The sequence below is a fragment of the Agelaius phoeniceus genome, chromosome 14 (assembly GCF_051311805.1).
Source record: "Agelaius phoeniceus isolate bAgePho1 chromosome 14, bAgePho1.hap1, whole genome shotgun sequence".
Taxonomy (NCBI): domain Eukaryota; kingdom Metazoa; phylum Chordata; class Aves; order Passeriformes; family Icteridae; genus Agelaius; species Agelaius phoeniceus.
In genome coordinates, this window is record NC_135278.1 from 8,487,882 (window position 1) to 8,507,332 (window position 19,451).

Consider the following 19,451-nt stretch of genomic DNA (forward strand, 5'->3'; position numbering starts at 1 on the left):
AAAATACTTTGGATTATATAGGTAAGCATGATTTCAGTACGCATTAAATATGTAGGAGAACTCTTTGGAAGATTATTATTAAATCTTATAAGACTAGAAGCAGTTGAGATGTCAAGGGATGGTATTCTGGAGAAATAAAAAGAAAGGTGTTAATTTTCAGTGTCTATTTTAAAGAATATAGCTTTAAGCTATGATTTTGTTACTAAAATGAGTTTCCTTGGCTGCCATGTGGCCAGGTTCTCTCGTGGATTCACCCAGAGACCCAAGCTGTCATCATGCGCTGCAGTCAGCCCCTGGTGGGAATGAGCGGCAAGCGGAACAAGGATGATGAAAGGTACCTCGATATCATCAGGGAGGCCAACGGGCAGATCTCCAAACTCACCATCTATGATGCAAGGCCCAATGTCAATGCTGTTGCAAACAAGGTAAACAGATGCTTCTAATGTCCTGGTTTTGAAGAGAGTGAGGAGAAGACTTTGCAGTTTTCTGTGAGGAGGTTTTGGGGAATAGTAGTAATCTTAATGTAGATAAATTTACATAATCAACTACTGTGCCTCAAGGCCATGAAAGGACATGAGTGTCTAAAGTAGGTCCCTATGCAGAGTTTCAGGACCATATGTGAATTTCCAGACATGCTTTACTGTGTCTGTTCTCAGCCAAGCACAGATTTTAGCATGGGACTGAAGTTGGGCATGACTCCACTCTGCACTGGTCTATAGAGCATGTCCCCTGTTGGAATGACAGGCCACCTCTGTGCATCCTGCAGATGCTCTGGGAGAATTGCTTTCTAGAAGGGATGTGTGCGTAAAGCCAAGCCCACTGACAGGCATCCTTTGTTTGGGTCTTCCTAACTGTTACATGGTCTACTTCAGACCTATCCTGGCATCCATCAAATAAAGAGAAAGTGATAAATAAGTTAATTGGAGTGTTTGCAGTGTAAAGTAGTATGGGTATGATCTTGGATACCTTCGTACCTGTTGTTCTTCCCCGGGTGCTTGCAGTTGGTAAGTACAGAAACAGTGTTTTCATTGGGTAAGGTAACTGTTTCTTTATGGTCAAAACCTAAATGGGATCAGAATCATACTAGCCCAGGCTGGAACAGATAGTGAAAAATCATCTCCTCTAACCTGTCAGGAAGAAAAGGTAGGCCTGTGGGTTGCTTTCTCCTCTGCTTCCCCTTCAGCTGTGTTGAGGATTAGACTATTTAGGCAAGCTCAGATAATGCCAGTACACTGTGTCAGTGTTGTTTTTGGCATGGAGCACAGTAGACATGGATGTGCTCCATCTTTATATGCAAAAACCATGTTAGGTGAAGGACCCAAGTTTAATGCTTTTGTCATAAGAGAATGTGCCACACCTGGGGATAGTCCCTTAGCAAACACACATGAAGGGACATGCTCTTCAGTGCTTACTAGTGAAGGTGTGTGTCTGCACAGCAAAGAGCTTCAGCTGAGCTCAGGAGTGTTTGAGACCTGAGTGAAAGTACAAGTGTTCTTATCTGGAGAGAAGGAATTCCAGCTTCCGAATAGTCCTGTGGAACAAAGCAAACACCAGTTTAGTGAAATGAGTCCTCTTCAGTGTTTGTGCTGAAAGGAATATGAAATGGTAAAAGTTGTTTGCATCTAAGAGGTTTATGTGTAACAAATGTTAAGTTGCTTTCACGAATAACAATAAGAATTCAAGGGGGACAATAATACTGGCAGTTTGCTCTGTGCAAGTTAGGTGTACAGCCCTATTTGTACCTGTACAGCCTTCTCTATAATACAGAATGTAGTTTGTTAAGCTTTGATACTATGTTTGTGTGTACAGCACACATTCTTTCACAGACTCTGTCCTAGGGGCTGTTTTAACCTGATGGTTTGTATTTTGAGGGTCTGCCTCAATTGTTTGCATTTGACTGTACAAATCCCATTATCCTTTGCACACTGAATTTTTATGGGTGAACAAAACATGTCATCATTCTGTTTACCTTTTGGAAAGATTGTCAGTTGCATCTTTGAAACAAATGGGGTAAAAAATTGAGTTTCTCCAAGAACTGCAGAAAAGTTTAAGGTAATCTCTTATAGACAAACTTGATATGTACATGTTTTAATTAATTCTTCATATATCTAAATGTGAAATGCTCAATCAGAGCAGTAGACACAGTAGGGTACATTCCTGGGTCTGAGGGAGAATGACATAAAAAGTGCAAAGCAGTGTTGATCAGCTCTGAAAATATCTTACGAGCAGCTGTGAAGATTTGTCTAAGCAAAATTTTGGGCTGTGCTACTCATGGACTGCTGTACATAGGTCAAGACAGTCAGGAGCTGCAGCAGCCCTGATGCTGAAATTACAGTCATTCCTCACAAAGACTTCATAACAATCAAAGGAAAGAGAAAAATACACTCATTGCTTCTTTCACTGCAGAGCCTGACAGCTCTGATAATAACCCCACATCTGAGAAAAGAGATAGAATAGAACACAGATACTGTGCTGCTGTACAGCAGTGTTGGTGGCACTCATGGGGAAAGGCTACACTGAGCTTTAGGCTCTTGTCTGATGTATAGCTGGTGGCTGCAATGGCATATAAAGGCAAAATATATTTATCCAAATTTTATGGCATGTTTTTGCTGTCTGCAGGAAATGCTGCAATTTTGCAGCACTCTGAGCTTGAGGGAGCTGGTGATGTTTAGTCTGAAGAAAAGGAGGCTCAGGAGGGACCTTATCACTTTATACAGCTGCCTGAAAGGAGGAGGGTGCAGCCAGGTGGGGGTCAGGCTCTTCTCCCGAGTAACAAGTGATGGGGCAAGAGTAAATGGCCTCAAGTTGCACCAGGAGAAGTTTAAATTGGATATCAGGGAAATTTTATTTCTAGAAAGGCTGTCCAGGGAAGTGGTTGAATCACTGTCCCTTGAAGTATTTAAAAGATGTGGCACTTGAGGGTGTGGTTTACTGGTGGGCTTGGCACTGTGGATTAATGGTTGGACTCAATGATCTTAAAGGTCTTTTCCAAGCCAAACAATTTCATGTTTATCTTTAGAAAGTCTCATTGGTGGCTTTGTGCCCTAGAATATGTGTGGGTTTTCTGCTTCCTTTTGTGACCAGGCACATCCTCTGTATTGGTGATGGTGAAATGTTTTGAAAGAGTAGCAGCAGAGCAGAGTTTTCCCTCTTTAATATCTTAACAGTCTAAATATGTGTTTAGTCTTCAGCACTAAAATGAAGTTTTAGAAAGTTTAAAGTAAGCTTTAATGTTGTTGCTAATTTACTTCTTAAAGACAGAATCTAAGATTCTTGAACATCATTTTTAAATTAAAGGTATCTTATACTTAACTGAACTCTTAAATTTAAATTTATTTGGCCAAACATTTTATGATTTTGTCTATTTCCATGTCAAATGGCATTCATTCCTTTCTTGCTCTGTTGAAAAGAGTGTATATATGACTAAAGTTAATTTCAGATCTCTTGTTTGTAGGCAACTGGGGGAGGATATGAAGGTGAAGATGCATATCCCAATGCAGAACTTACCTTCTTGGACATTCATAACATTCATGTCATGCGGGAATCTTTGAAGAAGCTGAAGGACATTGTTTATCCTAATGTGGAAGAATCACACTGGTTGTCAAGTCTGGAATCAACCCATTGGTTAGAACATATAAAGGTAATTTTTTCTTGGTTGTTTGAAAGATGTTTGTCCAAATCTGTCATGTCATACTGGCTTTCTTTGCTAAGCTTTGAAATAGTCCTAGAATACGTCAAACTACTTGGACTACACAAACAACATCTCTGAGTGTTGGCTTTTTTGCCAACTAATCTTAGAGTATGTTATGAGACTCATAACTAAGCAACAGGTGAAACTGAGTGTTTGTTGCATGCCTCAAGTTAAGAGTCTATTGCATTCTTAGTCTGATTGGCTTTACATGCATGAGAACTGATTTATTTTGGTTTCTTGCAATACAGGCCTGCAAATGACTGTCATAGTGAGATATTAGTAAAAACTTTAGTTTTCAGTGTGTATGTGACTTTATTTTGTGAATTACAGTTTTGTAAATAAATCTTCTAAATTTATTTGTAAATTTTGTAATTTTCATCTGGTAGCACAAATAAAATACTTAAGCTGGTAATTCACCAGTGTTCTTACTAGTTGACCTTTGGATCTTTTGCCTCATGCACAGCTGTGCAAAAGTAATTAGAGTATTATGTAATGAATCCTACTTGATAAAATTTTCATCTTAATTTAATAGTTGAAAAATAAGTATATTAGAAGGATGCAAGCTCCTTTTTCCAACAACTGAGATAATTCAGTCATTTAGTTCAAAGAAAGGAGTCAAATGAAATAACACTGAATTTTTAGAGAGTATATCCTAAGGTAAATCCCCTCTTTCTTTGAAAAAGAAGCTTATGTTCTTTGGTTTATCATGGTTACTGTTTTCTGCCCCATTTTTTAAGAATTTGCTGTGAGATGAATTTGATCTTACTAAGGGATTAGGGAACCAATCCGTTTCTCTATTTTTATGCAAGAAATTCACTTGATCATCTAGAAAATTCTTTTCCAATTAACTACACTGCTCTTTTCAGGTCTTTTAATGGAAACAGCATTATTTCAGATACAAAGAAATCCACGTAGAGTTGTAATTAGAGCAGAATTAAGCTGTGTTTTGTTTGGTGTGTGTTGCTCTGGCCAGCTGGTGCTGACAGGAGCCATCCAGGTGGCAGACAAGGTGTCGTCAGGCCGGAGCTCGGTGCTGGTTCACTGCAGCGACGGCTGGGACCGCACGGCTCAGCTCACCTCCCTGGCCATGCTCATGCTGGACAGCTACTACAGAACCATCCAAGGCTTTGAAGTTCTGGTGCAGAAAGAGTGGATCAGCTTTGGACACAAGTTTGCATCGGTAAGAAGTAGAAGATATTTGCTAAGACTAAGTGCGGTATTAACTTTTTGAAAAGCTGCAGTGTTAAACTGCTTGCTTTGCATCAGGGTTTTGATAATTCCTTTCATTATTTTTGAACTTGGATTTAAAACATTTCCAGGTAAACTGAGCAGAAGTTTTAGGTTTGGACCTGTTTGATCAATATTTTTCTTGCTATTCTTTCTCTGAGAACTCATATGTTGTCCTTTGCATCCTTTTAAAAGCATGGAATTGTGATGGTGTTCGCAGGGGTCTTAGGATGAGGGAAGAGACAAGGATCTGACTCCATGTTTCAGAAGGCTTGATTGATTATTTTATATAGATATATATTATATTAAAACTATACTAAAAGAATAGAAGAAAGGATTTCATCAGAAGGCCAGCTAAGAATAGAAAAGGAATGGAATGATAACAAAAGCTTGTGTCTCGGACAGAGAGTCTGAGCCAGCTGACTGTGATTGGCCATTAATTAGAAACAACCACATGAGCCCAATCACAGATGCACCAGTTGCATTCCACAGCAGCAGATAATCATTGTTTACATTTTGTTCCTGAGGCCTCTCAGCTTCTCAGGAGAAAAAATCCTAAGGAAAGGATTTTTCAGAAAATATCATGGCTACAAGGAATTGCTAGGGTCACTGTGATTATTGAGAAAATACAGAGGCAGAAAGAAAATAAGGAGGCAGAAAAATTGTGTCCTCTCAAATTCTTCAGCTGAAGATCAGATAAAGCTGGGACATGAGGTTCTCCATCACTCTTTCTTTGGAGTGTTTTGACTGTCACAAGGAGCAGATGAATGAGTTTGACCAGTGTCTTCTAAGAGAGATTTTGCATGCGGATTCCCAAATATTCTAAACTTGTTGTAATAGCTCCCAAGAGGCTGACATTGGTAATGCTGGCTTAATTTCTGTTCAGTTGTCTTCTGGGCAGAAGGTTAGAAGCTAAGAAGGTTCAAGTAGTTGCTTCCATAGGAAGTCCTTAATATTTCACGGGTATGTGAATAATTTTCACAGAAAATTCACAGAATATTCTGGGTAGGAAGGGACCCTGTTCATCCTTTTTTGTGTTAGAAAACTTTTCAAAGTCTTAGTGGAACTTCTTCTAAATGTGGCAGCTAACCATTTAACCAGGAAATCTACATGAGGAACCTGGAGGAGCAGATTAGGTTGCCGTGGAGACTGTGCTGTTACTTACTATAAACATTACAACAGTGTTGCTTGTTGGAGCTGAACCTTGTAATTCACAGTGAAAAGTTTCTACAACTTCACTAGGAGTTACTTGCATGGATATTTTGTCCCTAGTGGACTATTCTAAAGATATTAATATTGCTAAAATTCAGAAAACAGGCAATCTAGAAAAAAATCAAGAAATGGAAAAATATACCTACCTGTGTGTTTCATGCCTGTTTTACATTTGCAAACATGTAGGAGTGTTGTAGTCCTTTGGAAATCCATGTATAGCTACTCAGCATAAATCACCATTTACATGTGCTTGTAGGCTGTGGCAGTTTCTGACCTGACATTCAAAAGGTGCTTTGAGGCTTAGGAGGTTTGTATTTTGGGAGTTGGGAGTAGTCTGGTTTTTTGTGTACTTACTTGTGGTCTTTTAGCAGTGATATGTTCTATAAACCTTTAAGTATTCTGTCTTGGTACAGCCACAGGAAAATGTGAAGCCAGTGGCTTGACTTTTTATTCTCACGTTTTATTTTGTACTTCAAAAAGTTAAGAGTCAGGATGCAGATAAAATTAGATGGTATAACTAGGGCACTTGAAGTCAAAAACATGTGTTATGGTTTACCACAGAGCTTAAAAAGAGATCTGTGTGTTCTTCATCATTATTAATAAATTCAAATAATCTATGTTTCTTTTTGTTAAACCATTCATTTTAGTTGGATAATCAAAGGATTTTGTTCTCCTTCAACAGATGTTTTTTTCCAAATAATGAGGCAGGACTTGGCATCCCTTCCAGATGATTCACTCAGTCCATTGGTTCATGTCTGACAATGTAGCAGCAATAAGAGTGATTTAAGCAGTTGCTTTTGCTTAAACTGCTATTTTCCCAAGTTGCTCAGTCAAGTAGCAATCTTTGGAAACGGTTGAAGCCACTCTTTAGCCATCTGCTGTAATCTGAGAATACTGTAAATTTTTATTTGATGGGTTATTTAGCTTATAGTGAAAGTCAATCTTTTCTGGAGTGTTCTGTAGAAGTGGTGGAGTCACCATCCCTGGACAGATTTAAGACCTGTGATGTGTTGCTTGGGGACATGGCTTAGTGGTGGACTTGAGTTCTGGGTTAACAGTTGGACCCCATGATCTCAAAGGGCTTTTCCAACCTTCACTATTCTATGATTAAAAAATTATAATGCAAGCAGAAAATATTATAATAATTCATACTCCTTTTTAGCTGGGTAATCATGTGATAGAATTGTGACATTGAATAGTGGGAACTAGACAGTGCAGTTAGAGCAGCTCCTGAACCTCATCTCTGAAACTGCTGTTTCATTTTCCTTTAGGAGGGAGTTGAAGAGTAGAGCATTACTTACATTGTCTGGGTTGGTGCAAGCTTTGTGTTTTTATGAAACCAGGGTTGCAATGTGGATTATTTAATATCAAATAACCAAATAGTAGACTAGTTAATAGTTTCTCACCATATTTTATATCAAATGAGGTGAGCAATAAGTTTCCTTGTTGAAAAGGAATTCCCTACCCCAACTTTTCTATGTGTGCTGAATTTAGTGCACTCTCCAGATGATAAATTTGCTTATGTGGAATTTAATTCTAATTATGCATTCAAATATGAGACAAAATTATAGATGGCAAATAGTCAGACATCCTGAAACTGCTAACGATAGTGGAAGTGGACAGACTTTCACTCCTTACTACACACATATATGATTCTTAATGGATATTGAGTATTTCAAACCATGAAAACTCAAGAGCAAGGAAGCCAATTTTGTTTTCTTCTTTATAGCACTTTTCTAGTCATTTGTTACTGTTGACTGAGTTCAGCTGCAATTCCTCATCTCCCTCTATTTCCTCCCATTCAATTCTATTATTTTAAACTGTCTTGGAAGCCATTGTACAGAGTAGTGTACTGCTCTCATGATTTTTCATGTCCTTGAGGCATTAAGCTTGCTATTTTACAGGCAGATAGACAACATCTCAGGCCAACATACCTGCCTTTCTTTTGTCTCCTCCAGCAAGTACATTCAAACAGAATTATGGAATGAAAAGAAACCTTTTCCCTGAATCTCTTACCTGTTCTCAGCTATCAAATGCAAAAAGGAAGTAAAACAGCTTTTACCAAATCTACTTTTTGTCTGTGGGGCAAATTCCTTTGATTGTTACTTTGGGCACCTCAGAATAAGGGGCTCACCCAAACTTAAACAATCTGTTAATTTTGTGTCAAGAACATGAATGTTTTTTTGATCTTGTTCATGTTTGCCTACTATCTCAGGGTGAATATTAAAGTTCAAGTATGGAGGAGAAGGAGAAGATTATGTGTGGATAATTTGATGATCTAGGTCCTGCAGTGGCTTAAAATAAAAAAGGAAGACAAAGTATGCACCTTGGCTTTTGACAGACTTACCATGTAAATGTAGTTCAGAATATGTCTTGATTATTTAAGTAATGGATGCTTCCACAGTTCTGCTTGTCTAAAAATCAACAGGTTTTTATAACAGGACCAGTTATCATTTTGGAATTTATTTCAGATATCTTTGGAACAGCTTTGCAGGGTTTCTGTATCTGAATCTCTCCTCCTTGGTGCAGTAACTAATTTTGAAATTTTAACAGTGGGTTGCTTTATTGCAAAAGAATTAACATTCTAGTACAAAATAAGAAACCATGTCTGTTGCCATAAAATAGCATGTTTCAGTTAACAGGAGGCTGCTTTGCTTCATTGCAGAGAATAGGCCACGGTGATAAAAATCATGCTGATACTGACAGATCGCCCATCTTTCTCCAGTTTATTGATTGTGTGTGGCAGATGTCTAAACAGGTATGTGGTGTTGTTCTTCAGAAGGTAACAGTGTGAAGAGATTACTGAACTAAAACCCTACATCTTTATTGTTTTGAAAAAAGTATTTGAAGAGGACAGTATACCCCTCTGCTCTGACCCGTAGTAAAAAAGAGTGTGTTTACTTTTTTGAAAGTGATATACAGGCTGTGGTTATGTTGCTGGACATGGCACTGGCTGTGCAGGCATGGCTGGTGTTCCTGGATATGGGATTCTCAGACACATTCTGAGGGATGTTTCATACCTGGCAGAAAGCTTTTACAGGAATTGCACCCAACTGTCTTAATGGGGTCTGTTGTTTTGTTTGATCATTTTGTGAAGCTGTCCCTTGAACTGCAGGGACACCTGTTTTATCTATGCTTAAAAACGAAGCTAGGGAGCTTTTGAGTGCTGTGATTTAAACATTGTAATGTCAGTAAGTAATGAAACAAAGCAGTGAACTTAGTCCACTTAGGACTAAGGATCAGGACCTTTATTTTCCTGTGTGGTGCTGGACTGCAAGAATGCACTGAAGAGATCTTACTCTTGTCTTGCTAGTAAAAGCATGTGTAACCATTCTGTACTTTATTCTTTTTATAAATTAAAGGTAGCTAGAACATTTTGAGAAGAGATTTTTCAGTGACTAGTTTGAGAAAGTTGAACACCTTGTGTCATTGGAACACTTAGTCTGCTATAAAGTATATGAAAGTATTATCTTAAAAATTATTTGCAGATGTATCCGCACTTCTAAACTCTACCTTCAGCCTTTTAACCAGGGCATGTGCATATCCCCCTGCATTTTCCATGTAAACAATGAGTTTGTCTTTCCTGGTTTTAGTTTCCTACGGCCTTTGAATTCAATGAGCAGTTCCTGATTGCAATCCTGGATCACTTGTACAGCTGCCGCTTTGGCACTTTCCTGTATAACAGCGAGTTCCTCAGAGAAAAAGAGGTTGGTCAAACCAATGATTGTGTCATTGCATTGCTGTCTTTACTGTAGGTGATTGCAAGGTTTTTTGGTTGTATTGTATTTGGTTAGAGCCCTTGCAGACAGTGATTTTGAACTGGCTTTTTTTCTTATAGAATAGTGCCATGCAGTCACTAAAATTCTTGTCAAGCACTGGCTTTGGAATCTTTATAATACAGTAATGTATTATGCTTCTAAGCAAACCAGAAGTGTGCTCATTTTGGAATGTAACAATGGCTTCTATGATGGATTTCTTGATTTTATGCATATATTTACTGTTCTTATTTTGATTTCATTTTAGAAAGTGACTGAGAGAACGTTGTCCTTATGGTCTTTGATAAACAGTGACAAATCTAAATACACCAATGCTTTTTATAGTAAAGAGCTAAATCGAGCACTCTACCCTGTAGCCAGCATGCGCCATTTAGAGCTCTGGGTTAATTACTACATCAGGTGGAACCCCAGGATTCGGCAACAAGTAAGTAAATTCTCTATAACGTACTAAAAATGCTCTTAGACATTGGAAATAAGGATTTTGTAGATTTTGTAGAGCACTACCTGTAATCTGTTCAGGTTTTTAATGTTATATTTATTTGTAAAGATGGAGGAAAAGTATAAGCAATTATGTAGCTGTCTCCTAGCTCATTGAACTTATTTCTCTGTTTAGTAGCAAGTCATCCTTGAGCTCTTTCTAGCCCTTTTTCTTGTACACATGTCTAAGGGCATTTGATGCTACTAAATCCTGAATGACAATGCTTAGAAATGGGGCTTGCTGATCCCTGAAGAGTTGGGGCATTAGCAGCACAAACACAGTTGCATTTGCTTGGTCTTTCTCCTTCTGCTTAGAGAGGGTATGAAACAATTTACAAATGAAATGACCTGTTGAGTCCTTTCTTTTTCAAAGCTATATGAATTGATGGTAAGATTTAATTTTTTTATGTAACATTGATGACCCAGCATTGTTTACACTGGGGATGAAAGCTGCTATTGAAAATTGTACAAGTAAATCAGATTGGAAGTCCAGAAAAGCTTTTATCAAAAGACACATAGTTCAATTCTGTGGTTTTAATCCATATGGACACTCAGTGTTTGTTACAGTCTTGCTGGAAATCTCCATCACGTGGCACATAAAGATTTAGTATAGAGACTTTTTTGTCCTTTTTAACAGCTTGTGGAGATTTGAGTAGAAGATAGAGGAGCAATTTGCTTGACAGAAGCAGTCTTCACAGTCCAGCCCTTGGAATGAGTCAGTAGTTTTCAAGCAATACACTTCCTTTTGCACAGCTGATCTCCTGTATTATTTACAGCACTTGAAAGGCTTCAGGAAAGCCTGGCAGTTTGCTATGGCTTTTTACAAATACATTCCCTTTTGGAATTGGAAGTCCTGGTTTTAAAGCTTTTGTTGCTTGTTGTGAAAAATGAGGGTGTTTTGCAAAAGGTGAATATAAAGATTTATTTTAGAAAATCAAGGATGATAAGACATGCACATTAGCTGTAGATCTACTTAAAAATGCAGTTTGCCATTATTTGAGAGAGCTTTTTGGCAGGAGTTTCTCCTTGGAAATGCAAACCCAAGTGACAGTATTCCATGCTGCTACTACTGGTCCCTAATTTTCACCATTTTTGAACACAAAATGCAACATTTTTTTCTGCACATGAAATTTATGCTTCATCTTCAATTAAGCAACTGAATAATGACATGTGGCCTGAATCATTTTTTTGATGACCTTTCTTAGTCCATTCCTTAGAATTATGTTCTGCTAGCAAAGCTATTATCCTACATCACCAGTCATCTTAGTACCTACATCAGCACTGATCCAACTTCCACAGTTGCCTCAGCATTCATCATGATCCTCAGATGGATGCATCTCAGAGTGCTGGTTGAACTGGTTTTGAACTGGTGCAGTGTTCAGCCATTTGCTGCTCAAACTCCACTGCTGATAGCTTTGAATTACAGGCAGTTAACTGTGAAACAGCAGCAACTTCTAGACAGGTGTATTCAGCTGAAGGTAACTTAAGGCTCTCTCTCTGCTTGGACATTTGTAATAGTTCTTTTCCATTTGTTTCATTAGTCTGAAAAGGAAGTTAAGCTCAAAGTGGAAATGGTTAAAAGGCTCTTTCTGAGTAATCTCCTGAAGCCAGAGCAGTTGATTTTAAACACGTGCAAGTTTACATAGGAAAATCACTTTAAAAAGTTTTTTCACTTATTTACACCAAGTTGCAAATTAACTACTCAAAATTCAAGTAAATTTCATCAGTGAGAGAAGTTATTTAAACTGAAGACATGGATCTTAATCTGATCAGTGTAGCTAAAATAATCTGGCTAAACACTGTGTTTTGTGGAAGATGCTGAGACATTTGGCTTCTGGACTCTAAAACCTTTTAGTAGGTCAAGAAAAAAGCTTTGGTCAAGGTATACAAGTAACTATCTTGCACACAATATTAGATAACAAGAAAATAAAATCCATATGTTACAGGAAGTGGCGGCTGATTTTACTGAGTTAGGACAAAGGATTTTGTGCCAAGATGGACTTTGGGGGAGACAGCTGGAACAGGCAGAGGGCTCTCAGGTTACAGCAGTGAGTGTTTCTGTTTAGCTCTGATGTGCTACACCTGCCAGGAAGCCCCAGCTCCTCGAGCAGCCTGTGTAGGAGTATCTGGAGTGAAGTGCTCAGACTAACCTGGATCTCTTCCTAGCAGCCAAACCCCGTGGAGCAGCGTTACCTGGAGCTCCTTGCCTTGCGGGATGATTATATCAGGAGACTTGAAGAGCTTCAGATCACAAATAATGCTAAGATACCCAATTCATCAGCCTCATCATCATCTCCCTCACAAATGGTGTCCCAAGTACAAACACATTTTTGAAGAAAATGTTGGCTTCTTTCTATACTGTAATAGCAAGTGGTGCTTAACATAGATCTCTAAAGAGGAATATTCTAATGCCTTACACTAGACTGTCCTAACACAAATTATTTTAGACTGTCTTCATTTGAGGAGGACTTCAGAACAAACAAACCCAGCTCTTCGATTACGTGCCTTTCAGAACCTGTGGACTGGGAACATTATTAATCAACTCATAGCTATGGAGGGCTTTAAGAGTTATTTTGGTATGTCTGGTACAAGTTAAATTGATATCTTGTTTTCATAAGAATGCTTTAATTTATTACATTTTAGGTCATGTTTTTGTAAGGAAATTCATGCTCAGTCTTACCTGTCATGAATAAACACAATAATGGCAATAGGAATATTAACACTGTATATAATTAGGTATGTCTGTATTCCTGTTAGGAATACATTCATGGAATTCATGAGAGAAAAATAAATTATATTGTAAGATGTCAGAAAGAAGTGTTGAAACTTTCTGATTACCCAAGAATTCCAAATTTTCCTTCTTTTAAATAAACAGAAATATGGAAGGCATTTCAGTGATATGCTTCTAAATAAAAAATTCAAATAGCTCAGTAGATATCAAAATAAAAGAAACTTTTTTATTGTAAATTGATTTTATTTTTTTTAAAAAGAACAAATGAAAGTTGTACTGGTTTCTGAGAAGTTCTGTTTGGGCTAGCTATTCAGCACTAAAGTACAGTACAAATTATCACTGTGGGCAGTATTGGTTCTTTGGATTAATACAGAATTAAATGTTTCCAAACGAAGGTTTATAAAATGAAAAACAGAACCACAGAGACATTGCTTAAATATCCAGCAATAGCCATAGTATTAAAGCTTCTGTTTGTCTTTTAAAAATAAATGTGCCTGTTTAAAGGAGCTTTTATACCAAAGTAGACAAAAATTCTCAGTTATAAATAATTTTGAAAACTTGTACATTTATACTTTACTGTTTAATTTAACTCCTGTTCAGCAAATTTATTCTAACGTATTTAAGGGGCTTCAGTATCCAAGATTTGCATAGAGTGTGTGCACTTATATTGAACATTCAAGTGAGCTCTAGTTTCAAGCCTAACTTTCAGAGGCTTTTTGTAAATCTTTAATTTGTTCCTTTCAGGTAATTTTTAAATAGTTGCAAGCATTTCTTATGACAGTACAAACTTTGCTCTTGATATTTAATTAAAATTTTGCATATTCTCATAAGTTTAATGATATACAAGCAATCCAGGAAATACTGCAAATCAGAATCTGTAAAGGACTCTAATATTGTTATTTTAAAGGAGATATTTTGATGCTTGAGGCTTCTGTCATTGTAAATTATTGTACATGTGGTGAGTTTTGATCTGCAAGATATAATAGGATTATATATAAATTAAGTTTTGTGTAAGTGTATATAATATAGTTTATTAGAAATTCTGCAAGTTTATAAAATGTAAATATTTTGCATATGAAAACTAAATTTAAAGGTATAGTTCCATAAAATAAGTCAAAGTTTAGAGGACATGGAATATTTAAAACAGTATTTTTTCAAAGGAATAAAAATATACCGCCTCTGGATTTAATTCAGTATATGCACTGAGTTGCACTGTGTTTTCAGGGAAGTTCAGAGCATACAGCATGTGTGCTCTAAATATGCAGAATTTTATGACTTTTGTCCTCTAAATTTCATTCTCCCATCTATGCTCTCGAGTATGTGTATCCAAAATAACAATGTTGTCCCCCAATCTTGACTTGCTAAGATTCATTACATCAGATAAATGAAGAAGGATACTCAGTTGTTCATGATATATTTTACATTTTGAAAGCTATGCATACTCTGGTATATTTGCCTTCTACTTACTTGTGGTTTATTTAAAGAAAAAAAGTGCTATTTTTATTAGAATATTTAAAGTTTCTGTATTTGAGTTTAACATATTGGTGACATCTCTGAGCGGTGTGATAAAGTTCTGAAAATCTAATAATTTTTACTGTGTAAACACTACATGATAACCTGTTACATTTGGGAAAGTGTCATGTAATGGAAAGGATCTTTTTGCACTTACTTCATTACATATTACTTTGTATTACTCTTCAGCTGAATTTGTCTTTGAAGCTCTCTAACATGGCTCTCTGCAGGCTTGGAATTTTTCAAGCCAGCAGATAGGATATGTGTTTTAATTGTTTTTACATATGAGACCAACATAAAGGTGATTTCAATCCAGTCTGTTCTGGAAAATACTACTTGTGAATGTAGGCATACGGATTTATCAGTGCTAGCAGAACATCTCTGTCCTTCCCCCTAAGTGGGTGCTCTGGGCTGTTCTGCACAGACCTCCTGTCCTCTGTGCACGCTGGTCCCTGCCACGAGCACACCTGGGGAAGCTTCTGAGCTCGTGAAGATGAGACTTGAGGGGCTGAGTGCCTTTTCTAGGAGGGGTGAAAAGCAGAGCTGGGGTGTCAGCATCACCAGCAATGAATGCCCAATATCCCATAAGAAATGTCAGTCTTGGAATGCTAGTTTACGTCTTTTGTATTCTTCCTTCCATGGACATAAGGACAATAAGCTAGGTTTTGTGCTGGGTTTCTGTTACTTATTTAGAAAGGTTATTTGTTGAATGCCTTTTTTTATTTGCTCATGCCTTACCCTTCTCCCCAGCATCAGTTATGGCTGTAACTAAGACATGACTTGTGTGCTACCTCCTTTTGATGTATTGTTAACCTCTGCCTTGAGTTCAGATGTTGTGTCGCAGCGAGCATTCTGTCATGCATGAGAAAACATGATCAGTATGATCAGTACCAGCGCAGGATCTCCTCAGTACTGCCGCTTCCTCACTAACCATGTCGGCCGCTCTCCTTGGATGCCGCGGGGCTGCTCTGCAGCCGGGCCCTACGTGCCAGGCCGTGGGTCGGGGGAGAGCAGTGAACATTATCCGTCTGCCGTGTATGTGCGGGGAGGGGAAAATAAAGATGTCAGTGCTGAACTCTGTGCCTCCACCAGCCCCTTTTCCTGCCGCGTCTCCGTGCCGGGGCCGGAATGGGCGGCGGGCGGGAGTTGCCGTCCTTCGGCCCAGCCCTCCCTCAGCCCAGCCCGGCCCGGCCCCGCCGCCCGCCCCCCCTCCTCGCGGCGCGGGGGCCTCTGGGAAGGCGCCGCCGCCAGGTGACAGCCCTCGGCGCTGCCGGGGCCCCAGCGGGCTGGGCTGTGGCGGCCGGGCCGGGCGCCGCGGAGAGGCGGGAGACCGCCCGCCATCCCGGCGGCGCGGCCGGAACCATGGAGCGAGCGGCGGCGGCGGCGGGGCCGGCGGTGGAGGGCGGCGGCGTGAGCCGGCGAGCCGTGCGGGCGGGGGGCGCCGCGGCGGCGGGCGCGGGGTCGCGGCAGCCCAGCACCGAGACCCTGGACAGGTGAGCGGGGCCGGCGGCCGGGAACGGTCCCGGGCGGAGCGGGCGCCGGGAGAGGGGGCGCCGCGGCCTGCGGGGCCCGGCGGGGGAGGCGGCGGGCGCCCCTCGGCCCGAGCCTCGGCCGAGCGCGGTCCCCCGGTCTCAGGGCGGCCTCCCCGACCCCTCCGGCCCCAGAAGCTGCAGTCTGAGGGCGGCTGCTGTGCAGCGGCGGATGGTCCGCGGCGGGAACCGGCCGTTGTCAAAGTTTCCTCCTGCGCTTGCCGTGTGCCGGCAGTGCTGCCGCCGGCTTGGCCGCGGCTGAAGCGGCCCGGGGTTTGGGACAGCGTCCTGCAAACCCGAGCTGAGACCTTCCGCGGGTTTTGAGACTCTTCCCGATTGGTTTGGAGCTTTTTCCGTGCATGTATTGAATCTGCAGAGGTGGGACTGTCCCCAGGCACCGCTCTGCCCCCTCGGTGTGCTGTGTGTCCCTGGTGTGTGTCTGTAAGTGTGTGCGGTGTGTCCCGGAATGCTGTCTGTGTGTCCCTGGTGTGTGTCTGTAAGTGTGTGCGGTGTGTCCCGGAATGCTGTCTGTGTGTCCCTGGTGTGTGTCCGTGTGTGCGGTGTGTCCCGGAATGCTGTCTGTGTGTCCGTGTGTGCGGTGTGTCCCGGAATGCTGTCTGTGTGTCTGTGCGTGCGGTATGTCCCGGAATACTGTGTGTCCCTGGTGTGTGTCCGTGTGTGCGGGGTGTCCCGGAATGCTGTCTGTCTGTCCGTGTGTGCGGTGTGTCCCGGAATACTGTGTGTCCCTGGTGTGTGTCCGTGTGTGCGGGGTGTCCCGGAATGCTGTCTGTCTGTCCGTGTGTGCGGTGTGTCCCGGAATACTGTGTGTCCCTGGTGTGTGTCCGTGTGTGCGGGGTGTCCCGGAATGCTGTCTGTGTGTCTGTGTGTGCCGTGGGTCCGCAGGGTCTCACCAGGATGGTGCCAGGTGGGACCTCATCTCCTCCAGCAGCCGCTGGCAGAGACATTACTTCACTCAGAAGTTTCCAGCTGAAGGTGGGCTTCAGAATTGAGCTTAAAAATCTTTAAGCAAGAGTAGAAATGAATGGAAAGCTCATCCTGATGAAAACTAACTAAAAAAGAATATTTAAAATTAGTGCTAGGTTCCAGTCTCTGTATTCTCTTTTTTCTCTCAGTAGAAACCTGGGTGTTTCCATCATTCTAGTGAGGATGGAACTCAAATGTCCATTTTCTGTCATCAAAATGTACACCTTTGTATTCCTTATAAATGCACTTTCTTATCCTAATTTTCATCTTCCCTTCTTCAGATCTTGCTCTTTCCTGGCCCAGTTACGTCCATTTGTCATACAGTTCAGTTGTTTGCCAGTAGGGTTGTACCAGGCCAGGCTGATGTGTGTGACTGCAGATGAGATGGAATGCAAAGGCAGTCAGTTCTGCTGTGTGCCCCATTGGTGCATGGGGAGAAGGCACCTCGGTGTGATCACTGTTCTCTGGAACACTGTCACATCCCCTGCACTGGTCTCAGGGGATGGTCCTGCATTTATATTTGTTTTCCTGCTGTTACTAGCTCTGTTGATGTAGTGATTCCTTGTGAAGATAAGCCATAGAAAAATAAACCCTTTTCTTAATTAACAAGTGAGTGCTTATTTGAAAACAAACTTAGGCAAGCCCTGAAGAGCTATACTGGAAATTAAAGAGATGTGAGAGAAGGAGAAATAAATGAGGTAAGAAAAGGATTTCTGTAGGATTTAGGTGTTGGGCTCTTTTGCAGAACTCAAGTGAGGAGTTCTCTAAGTAAATCTGGGTTTAAGTTCAGCACTGACCTGAGAGTTGTCTTTGTTGTTCAAGCAGGACTATCATAGATGTGTTTTAGTTGCAAAACAAGATTGTGAGATCTAATCCTGTGTAGAATGTGCAGGTGGGGAGAAAGCTATTAAAATTTATCAGAAAATTTTTGAAAGATCTTCCATTTCAGGTATGACATTGCATAGATCTGTGCCTTATGCCTAGCTATAGTGGCAGAGTTAATGTAAGGAAAGGTTTCTTTTTCAGTAGTAATTGGTCATCTAAGGTGTTACCTCACCCTCTTAGTGTCCGAGATGTGGTGCACCTGCTGGGTGCTGGGTATTTATAAGTATATTCACTTCAGTGTCATGGAGCATTCATAGAATTCAAAGCTAGTTTATGAATTAACTGAAAAAAAAATTTCTTTCTGCATTTGACTTCTGAATAAGCATTCAGTCTATAGACGAGCACAGCTGAATGGTGTGAAGAAAAGTGGCAATTATCTAAGATACCATCTGAGGCTGTGGTAACACTCAGGGAGCAGTTCCCTCTGGCATTCCCAGTTTTTCCTTGGATACCAGTGTGTGTTGAACAGACCTAGTGCACTTCAGACTGTCATTGCTTTTCCCTCTCAGTAGTGCACTACTTGTGAGCAGCTCTTGTTCAGGGGGCTGTTCTGAAATGGCATCACTGGGCTTTAGTGCAGTTCAGATGCTTTAGGGTTCTTGTAAACACCCTGTGCTGTACAATTCAGTGATGTGTCATGTGAAAGATTATCCAGGGTTTATTTCATTAATTGGAAAAAGTTGCAGCTAACTAGAAGTTACCCTTCAGACAACATGTATTTTCAACATTTAATATAGAATACAACATTAGCATACTTTAATTTTTTTTAATACTAGCACAAAGAAATTTAATTCTGAGGCTTTACAGAATAATCAGGACATATTTATAAGGACAATATAAGGAGTTTCCTGTTACTTGGCCAAACTCATTCCATGGATGGATTTAAGAAAGAAGCATGTGAATGGTAAAAATTACACTGGATAAGGAGCAGAACATTTTTTAAGTTCCTAGGACCCTAACCTCACTTTTAACTTCCTGGCAGCTCTGTGTCTCTGACATGGTCTAGTAAAATTCTTTTATGTAATTTGAGTAATAAAATAGTTTTGTTCTGCCCACAAAGCAAACGAAGTTTTATGATGTTATTGATCATTTACAGTGTTGCTTTCTGGATCTGTGCTGTTCAAAGTACACATTTTGAATTACTGCTAAATAACTTTAAATTTTTGGTTTTGTAGCCCAACTGGATCCCACGTGGAATGGTGTAAACAGCTGATAGCTGCAACCATTTCGAGTCAGATTTCAGGGTCTGTCCCATCAGAGGGTGTGTCCAGAGACTACAGGGTAAGTGACTTGAAGAATGCATTGATTTGTTTTAAGATACAAGAGTGGAAGATGGGGAAGGTCCTTGCTATCTTGATTAGCCAATGGTAAGTACTTGAGTGATCACTGAGTGTTTCAGAACTAGAAACATCTCATTATCCATAGGA

At 40.3% G+C, this 19,451-nt stretch overlaps 2 protein-coding genes across 15 annotated transcripts in view; both read left to right on the forward strand.

Moving 5' to 3' along the window:
* The window catches only part of MTM1 (myotubularin 1), a 41,497-nt gene extending 26,556 nt beyond the window's left edge, over positions 1–14,941 (forward strand). For 6 of the 7 annotated variants that reach the window (XM_054641114.2, XM_054641115.2, XM_077185933.1 and 3 more), the window contains 7 exons: positions 237–425; positions 3,455–3,640; positions 4,665–4,871; positions 8,796–8,888; positions 9,724–9,837; positions 10,154–10,330; positions 12,550–14,941. In XM_054641114.2, coding sequence (XP_054497089.1) covers positions 237–425; positions 3,455–3,640; positions 4,665–4,871; positions 8,796–8,888; positions 9,724–9,837; positions 10,154–10,330; positions 12,550–12,717 — 1,134 coding nt within the window. In that variant the 3' untranslated portion in view covers positions 12,718–14,941. The remainder of the gene's footprint in view (positions 1–236; positions 426–3,454; positions 3,641–4,664; positions 4,872–8,795; positions 8,889–9,723; positions 9,838–10,153; positions 10,331–12,549) is intronic. The other variant, XM_054641118.2, reaches the window with a different exon arrangement.
* An 888-nt stretch (positions 14,942–15,829) lies between these two features.
* Positions 15,830–19,451, forward strand: part of MTMR1 (myotubularin related protein 1) — a 38,059-nt gene continuing 34,437 nt past the window's right edge. For all 8 annotated transcript variants that reach the window (XM_077185927.1, XM_077185928.1, XM_077185929.1 and 5 more), the window contains exons 1-2: positions 15,830–16,119; positions 19,200–19,305. In XM_077185927.1, the coding sequence (XP_077042042.1) occupies positions 15,989–16,119; positions 19,200–19,305 (237 nt within the window). In that variant the 5' untranslated portion in view covers positions 15,830–15,988. The remainder of the gene's footprint in view (positions 16,120–19,199; positions 19,306–19,451) is intronic.